The sequence below is a fragment of the Salmo salar genome, chromosome ssa06 (genome assembly GCF_905237065.1).
Source record: "Salmo salar chromosome ssa06, Ssal_v3.1, whole genome shotgun sequence".
NCBI classification, from domain to species: Eukaryota; Metazoa; Chordata; class Actinopteri; order Salmoniformes; family Salmonidae; genus Salmo; species Salmo salar.
Window position 1 is genome coordinate 86476727 of NC_059447.1, and position 9026 is coordinate 86485752.

General features: G+C 43.1%; 1 protein-coding gene across 1 annotated transcript in view; it reads right to left on the reverse strand.

Moving 5' to 3' along the window:
* The window catches only part of LOC106608162 (G-protein coupled receptor 176), a 29761-nt gene extending 20969 nt beyond the window's left edge, over window positions 1-8792 (reverse strand). The window contains exon 1 of the mRNA XM_014205933.2: window positions 6399-8792. Coding sequence (XP_014061408.1) covers window positions 6399-6630 — 232 coding nt within the window. The 5' untranslated portion in view covers window positions 6631-8792. The remainder of the gene's footprint in view (window positions 1-6398) is intronic.
* Between the last annotated feature and the right edge of the window lie 234 nt (window positions 8793-9026).

Genomic DNA, 9026 nt, shown 5'->3' on the forward strand with positions numbered 1-9026 from the left:
ACACAAAGAAACAGGGCTACGTTCCAGAACACAAAGAAACAGGGCTACGTTCTAGAACACAAAGAAACAGGGCTACGTTCCAGAACACAAAGAAACAGGGCTACGTTCCAGAACACAAAGAAACAGGGCTACGTTCCGGAACACAAAGAAACAGGGCTACGTTCCGGACACAAAGAAACAGGGCTACGTTCCAGAACACAAAGAAACAGGGCTACGTTCCAGAACACAAAGAAACAGGGCTACGTTCCAGAACACAAAGAAACAGGGCTACGTTCCGGAACACAAAGAAACAGGGCTACGTTCCGGAACACAAAGAAACAGGGCTACGTTCCAGAACACAAAGAAACAGGGCTACGTTCCAGAACACAAAGAAACAGGGCTACGTTCCAGAACACAAAGAAACAGGGCTTTCGTTCCAGAACACAAAGAAACAGGGCTACGTTCCAGAACACAAAGAAACAGGGCTACGTTCCAGAACACAAAGAAACAGGGCTACGTTCCAGAACACAAAGAAACAGGGCTACGTTCCAGAACACAAAGAAACAGGGCTACGTTCCAGAACACAAAGAAACAGGGCTACGTTCCAGAACACAACGAAACAGAACACAAGGTTGACTAAGAAAATAAATACAGAACCTTACAATATGCTGTATTATATGACATGTAGCCTATTTGAAATTATGTTCGCTTCTTATGTTCACATTTTCATGTTTATTCAGATACTTTTCATTCAAATCCATATGGTTTTGTTTCAATTGGTAGGTCCAGGTACTTACACAAATAGACGGGTTTTGGTTCAATTGTGCTTTTAATTAATGGAGTGAATTTGGAGCGGCAGGGAGCGGTTTTTTTTTGCGGAGCGGTTAGAAAGGATGTGCAGCGCTGGAGCATGCGCATCCCTCCATTAACAACGAGCGGGATATCCAACCGCTCACATGCTCTGATACACACACACATCCTGGCTTCCTTCCATTACGATAAAGTCAAGAGCTCTGAGCGAACTGCTTCATTGGAACCATAACCATCACTAAAACACAGATCATTGATTAGGCTGCCTATACCTTTAAAACACAGGTCATTGATTAGGCTGCCTATACCTTTAAAACACAGGTCATTGATGAGGCTGTCTATACCTTTAAAACACAGGTCATTGATTAGGCTGCCTATACCTTTAAAACACAGGTCATTGATTAGGCTGCCTATACCTTTAAAACACAGGTCGTTGATGAGGCTGCCTATACCTTTAAAACACAGGTCATTGATTAGGCTGCCTATACCTTTAAAACACAGGTCATTGATTAGGCTGTCTATACCTTTAAAACACAGATCATTGATGAGGCTGTCTATACCTTTAAAACACAGATCATTGATTAGGCTGCCTATACCTTTAAAACATAGATCATTGATGAGGCTGTCTATACCTTTAAAACACAGGTCATTGATTAGGCTGTCTATACCTTTAAAACACAGGTCATTGATTAGGCTGCCTATACCTTTAAAACACAGGTCATTGATTAGGCTGCCTATACCTTTAAAACACAGATCATTGATGAGGCTGTCTATACCTTTAAAACACAGGTCATTGATTAGGCTGCCTATACCTTTAAAACACAGGTCATTGATTAGGCTGTCTATACCTTTAAAACACAGGTCGTTGATTAGGCTGCCTATACCTTTAAAACACAGGTCATTGATTAGGCTGTCTATACCTTTAAAACACAGGTCATTGATTAGGCTGTCTATACCTTTAAAACACAGGTCATTGATTAGGCTGTCTATACCTTTAAAACACAGGTCATTGATTAGGCTGCCTATACCTTTAAAACACAGGTCATTGATTAGGCTGTCTATACCTTTAAAACACAGGTCATTGATTAGGCTGTCTATACCTTTAAAACACAGGTCATTGATTAGGCTGTCTATACCTTTAAAACACAGGTCATTGATTAGGCTGTCTATACCTTTAAAACACAGGTCGTTGATTAGGCTGTCTATACCTTTAAAACACAGGTCATTGATTAGGCTGCCTATACCTTTAAAACACAGATCATTGATGAGGCTGTCTATACCTTTAAAACACAGATCATTGATGAGGCTGTCTATACCTTTAAAACACAGGTCATTGATTAGGCTGCCTATACCTTTAAAACACAGGTCATTGATTAGGCTGTCTATACCTTTAAAACACAGATCATTGATGAGGCTGTCTATACCTTTAAAACACAGGTCATTGATTAGGCTGCCTATACCTTTAAAACACAGGTCATTGATTAGGCTGTCTATACCTTTAAAACACAGGTCGTTGATTAGGCTGCCTATACCTTTAAAACACAGGTCATTGATTAGGCTGTCTATACCTTTAAAACACAGGTCATTGATTAGGCTGTCTATACCTTTAAAACACAGGTCATTGATTAGGCTGTCTATACCTTTAAAACACAGGTCATTGATTAGGCTGTCTATACCTTTAAAACACAGGTCATTGATTAGGCTGTCTATACCTTTAAAACACAGGTCATTGATTAGGCTGTCTATACCTTTAAAACACAGGTCATTGATTAGGCTGTCTATACCTTTAAAACACAGGTCATTGATTAGGCTGTCTATACCTTTAAAACACAGGTCGTTGATTAGGCTGTCTATACCTTTAAAACACAGGTCATTGATTAGGCTGCCTATACCTTTAAAACACAGATCATTGATGAGGCTGTCTATACCTTTAAAACACAGGTCATTGATTAGGCTGTCTATACCTTTAAAACACAGGTCATTGATTAGGCTGCCTATACCTTTAAAACACAGGTCGTTGATTAGGCTGCCTATACCTTTAAAACACAGGTCATTGATTAGGCTGTCTATACCTTTAAAACACAGGTCATTGATTAGGCTGTCTATACCTTTAAAACACAGGTCATTGATTAGGCTGTCTATACCTTTAAAACACAGGTCATTGATTAGGCTGTCTATACCTTTAAAACACAGGTCATTGATTAGGCTGTCTATACCTTTAAAACACAGGTCATTGAAGAGGATATCTATACCTTTAAAACACAGATCATTGATGAGGCTGTCTATACCTTTAAAACACAAGTCATTGCACTCTTTATACCTTCTCTCTCTCTCTCTCTCGGTCTCTCTCATTCTCTCGTTCTCTCAATCTGTTCCTCAGTTCTTTTCTCCCTCCCTCTCTCTATTGTTTGTAAAGATCACTCTCCAGGGTTATCAGTGTTTCAAATGCTTGCTGGGTGATAATGGTGCACCTTGGTTACTGGTTATTAAACTCAATGGCTTTTATATAGAGGAACAGCAAACACTGATCATGTATAACACAAATGTCCAGGCCAAAACCACAGATGTCAGTTACTAGTATCATTGACGACATGAAAACGGATGGACAGTGGTACTGATGGGGACGGGCGATGCCAGGAAAATGGATGGGCAGTGGTACTGATGGGGACGTGCGATGCCAGGAAAATGGATGGGCAGTGGTACTGATGGGGACGGGCGATGCCAGAAAAATGGATGGGCAGTTGTACTGATGGGGACGGGCGATGCCAGAAAAACGGATGGGCAGTGGTACTGATGGGGACGGGCGATGCCAGAAAAATGGATGGGCAGTGGTACTGATGGGGATGGGCGATGCCAGAAAAACGGATGGGCAGTGGTACTGATGGGGACGGGCGATGCCAGAAAAACGGATGGGCAGTGGTACTGATGGAGACGGGCAATGCCAGAAAAACGGATGGGCAGTGGTACTGATGGGGACGGGCGATGCCAGAAAAATGGATGGGCAGTTGTACTGATGGGGACGGGCGATGCCAGAAAAACGGATGGGCAGTGGTACTGATGGGGACGGGCGATGCCAGGAAAATGGATGGGCAGTGGTACTGATGGGGACGGGCGATGCCAGAAAAATGGATGGGCAGTGGTACTGATGGGGACGGGCGATGCCAGAAAAGTAACGTATAAAAAAAGCACGAGTGAAAGTCAAGCTGAACGTTATCACAGCTGAGAGTTTCAGGTGGTTTTATACATACAGCATGTCTGAATGGAACAAAAAGGTGTTAGCAGCTAAATATAGATACATTGTTGTTACCTCTCCATATGTGATATTAGAAACTGGTCATGAATACACCTCACCGTATGCCTCCTCTAGACCTTTTCTGTATTTGCTAATAAAAGGCATACTCTGCAAGATTTATGCACCATCAAAAAGTGAGCCCAGCAACAATAATGTAATCAATAGAGCAAGATGGAAATATTACAGACTATGGCTTTAAGTAGTAGTAAACTCTTGACTCACTTTCAGATTCCACTTCCAGGACTGGTGATATAAAGGTATGTGTTCTAGCAGCTAGAGTCAGAGGGACTGAGGTTGACCAGGACTGGTGATATAAAGGTATCTGTTCTAGCAGCTAGAGTCAGAGGGACTGAGGTTGACCAGGACTGGTGATATAAAGGTATCTGTTCTAGCAGCTAGAGTCAGAGGGACTGAGGTTGACCAGGACTGGTGATATAAAGGTATGTGTTCTAGCAGCTAGAGTCAGAGGGACTGAGGTTGACCAGGACTGGTGATATAAAGGTATGTGTTCTAGCAGCTAGAGTCAGAGGGACTGAGGTTGACCAGGACTGGTGATATAAAGGTATGTGTTCTAGCAGCTAGAGTCAGAGGGACTGAGGTTGACCAGGACTGGTGATATAAAGGTATGTGTTCTAGCAGCTAGAGTCAGAGGGACTGAGGTTGACCAGGACTGGTGATATAAAGGTATGTGTTCTAGCAGCTAGAGTCAGAGGGACTGAGGTTGACCAGGACTGGTGATATAAAGGTATCTGTTCTAGCAGCTAGAGTCAGAGGGACTGAGGTTGACCAGGACTGGTGATATAAAGGTATGTGTTCTAGCAGCTAGAGTCAGAGGGACTGAGGTTGACCAGGACTGGTGATATAAAGGTATGTGTTCTAGCAGCTAGAGTCAGAGGGACTGAGGTTGACCAGGACTGGTGATATAAAGGTATCTGTTCTAGCAGCTAGAGTCAGAGGGACTGAGGTTGACCAGGACTGGTGATATAAAGGTATGTGTTCTAGCAGCTAGAGTCAGAGGGACTGAGGTTGACCAGGACTGGTGATATAAAGGTATCTGTTCTAGCAGCTAGAGTCAGAGGGACTGAGGTTGACCAGGACTGGTGATATAAAGGTATCTGTTCTAGCAGCTAGAGTCAGAGGGACTGAGGTTGACCAGGACTGGTGATATAAAGGTATCTGTTCTAGCAGCTAGAGTCAGAGGGACTGAGGTTGACCAGGACTGGTGATATAAAGGTATGTGTTCTAGCAGCTAGAGTCAGAGGGACTGAGGTTGACCAGGACTGGTGATATAAAGGTATCTGTTCTAGCAGCTAGAGTCAGAGGGACTGAGGTTGACCAGGACTGGTGATATAAAGGTATGTGTTCTAGCAGCTAGAGTCAGAGGGACTGAGGTTGACCAGGACTGGTGATATAAAGGTATGTGTTCTAGCAGCTAGAGTCAGAGGGACTGAGGTTGACCAGGACTGGTGATATAAAGGTATCTGTTCTAGCAGCTAGAGTCAGAGGGACTGAGGTTGACCAGGACTGGTGATATAAAGGTATCTGTTCTAGCAGCTAGAGTCAGAGGGACTGAGGTTGACCAGGACTGGTGATATAAAGGTATGTGTTCTAGCAGCTAGAGTCAGAGGGACTGAGGTTGACCAGGACTGGTGATATAAAGGTATCTGTTCTAGCAGCTAGAGTCAGAGGGACTGAGGTTGACCAGGACTGGTGATATAAAGGTATCTGTTCTAGCAGCTAGAGTCAGAGGGACTGAGGTTGACCAGGACTGGTGATATAAAGGTATGTGTTCTAGCAGCTAGAGTCAGAGGGACTGAGGTTGACACACTACTGTATTTGGAGAAAAACATTAATACCGGTGACGATGTGGGTGGCACAGGCCCGGTTCACTGAGGCACACTAACCGGATTTACCAAAATACTCAGAATACAACTTTAAAGTCAGGTGACACTTCATAGGCCCTGAGGCTTACAACTGGAACTATATTACTGTATCTTGTATTCCATATCAAATATGAAATGTTTCGATTACAAAATGTTATCAAATCTGAAATACTTTGATTACTAAATGTTATTAAATATGAAATTATATTATTATTAAATGTTATGGCCCCTATTATGAATCCTCAGACATCTTGGGACTACTGTCCCTATCACCTGCACTGGGCTATGGCTGGAGTGTGGTGGTGTGTGTGTGTTTGTGTTTGAGAGAGAGAGAGAGAGAGAGAGAGAGAGAGAGAGAGAGAGAGAGAGAGAGAGAGAGAGCAAGGAGAGAAAGAGAAAGAGAGGGAGGAGATGGTGTAGAATTCTTTACTCACCCAAAAGGGATCCTACGAGGATGAGCACCTGGATGATAGTGGTGAAGTCCCGGTAGGCTTGATCTGTGATGTAGCGCTCCCGGCCATCCAACCGAGTCACATCGTTGGACGGACCGTCATCCAACAGTGTAGGTGTTGGACCTGACCCGTTACGGTGATCCAGCAGGAGGTAGGCCGGGGTGAAATTTGCGGTCCCATCTCCTGCAGTTGGAACCCAACTCCCAACATCCATTTCAGTTCACCTCAAGAGTGTATTACACTTTAAATTACATCTAAGATCTCAGTGAATAGGCTGGAGGTTAGTCGGAAGTGAATACTGGCCGCACTTCATGTGGAATGAAGTCAAGATTGATTTGATTTGGAAAATGAGACCTTTTAGAAATGAGGGGGAGAATGGATTTGCCCTGAGGTGTCAACAGTCCACTGCCCCTCTGGTGAACTGGCATTCCCGCAGAGGGGCCAATTTCAAGACAGAATGGCATTTATGTCACCCCCTTCTTGCATTCAAGTCCACACAGTCAAAAAATGGTTTGGAAAAACAGGCCAGAAAATAGATTCACAATTTCATATGTTCAGATTGCCCAAATATTACATCATGTTAAATGTTGTCTCGCCACATCATGCGGTGACATCTCTCAGTTCAACAACCGACGAGCGTGCGCTGTCCATTGTGATGAAAAATGCTACATGTTCTTAAGAGGTAAACTTCTGTCACAGATTCATGTAAAAAAAATACTAAAATAAACGTCAACCTACATGAAAAACCGATAAACTACTGACTGACTAGGGCGCAGTCATAATAATTGACTTTCTACATCCACATATTTAGATGAGAGGATGTGCCAATATCTAGCCTATCAAGCACGTTTCCATTTTAAGGATTTTGTTCACTTAAAGGCAGTGCATTTTGCCCTCAAATACATGAGATTCAGCTATACATACCTTCAAGGATTTTTCTTATCGGGACTACGGACAGTCTTGTTGGTTACACCACGGAAATCTAAGATTTCCTTCAGCTTCTTGCTTATCAGGCCGTCCGTCAGCGGTTTGGACTCTCAGCCCGTTACATTAGGCTATTAGGAATAAAGGAGAAAACACGTTCATCTGTCTCCTCTATCCGATTGATAAAATATTCTCTCCATGCGCGTCACCGTCAACCCGCCGCTGTCAGTCAGCCAGTATTCTATTTGCGGGAGACTCGCTGTGCTGTGTGATGGGGCCGTGGATAAACGAATATTTTTCCTAAAGACCAGGCATCACACCGGAGGCAAGAGCCCCTCCTCTTCGTAGTAAAAACATGGGCTCTATAGACTCCTTCATAAATATATGACCAAAAGAAATCTAATGAAATTGTATTTGTCACATGCGCCGAATACAACAGGTGTAAACCTAACAGTGAAATGTTTACTTACCAGCTCTTTCCCAATGATGCAGATTAAAACACATAAAACACACAGGAATGAAGCTATACACAAGGAGTTCCATAACCATATCAATGTGCAGGGATACGTGGTAATTGAGGTAGATATGTAAAAACAGGCAGGGGTAAAGTGACTAGGCATCAGGATATAACACTAAATAAAGAATGACTGGGGCAAATGGAAATATAGCTACATTACACTTAATTTTACAATTTGAGCATGTTAGCATACTCATGGATGTCACTGTGCATTTACATTTATAGTATGTTTGTACTAAAACGTGACACATATGTCCCAGTGGTCTAGAACGAAATCCAGAGGCCAAAAACGGCAACTCTGTATTGTTGTGTTGCTAGCAAAGTTCCTGATACCACACTCAGTTGGGAAATTCCTCGTAAGCTAGCTGAATTCTCTCCCAGGAACACCCAAATAGGAGACATTGGGACCTGACCTGCAACCCTGTCTTCCATACAACATTATAAATGCATGTTTTCCATTCCATAGAGACAAAGATCATTTAAATCCAGGTTTCATTTATGTATTTATTGTCAGCTAATCATCTGTTTATCACCTTCTGTCTCTGTTGATGTAGCTCTACTAAATCAACAGTATGTATATGTTTCATTACATATAAGCAACACACCTTAGCTACATGCAGATATAACTCATCACCTGAGGCTGAATCACTGATAATGTGTTAATCTGTTTATTTGTCTCTCCTCACAGTATGGCACACTCTCACCTCTCTGACCAAGGCCCTTCTCCCCAGAGTATTCAGTTTGGCTGGGTGGCCAGCTCTAGGAAGAGTCTTGGTGGTTCCAAACGTCTTCCATTTAAAAATGATGGACGAGACAGCCTACAGGGAGGAGGGGAGGGCACTCGGTGTGAAGAAAACAAACTCTCACTCAACATCAACTAAACAAAGGAGATGATCGTGGACTTCAGGAAACAGCAGAGGGAGCACCTGCCTATCCACATTGATGGGACAGCAGTGGAGAAGGTGGAAAGTTAAGTTCCTCGGTGTACACAGACAAACTGAAATGGTCCACCCACACAGACAGTGTGGTGAAGAAGGTGCAACAGCGCCTCTTCAACCTCAGGAGGCTGAAGAAATTTGTCTTGTCACCTAAAACCCTCACAAACTTTTACAGATGCACAATTGAGAGCATCCTGTTGGGCTGTATCACTGCCTGGTACGGCAACTGCA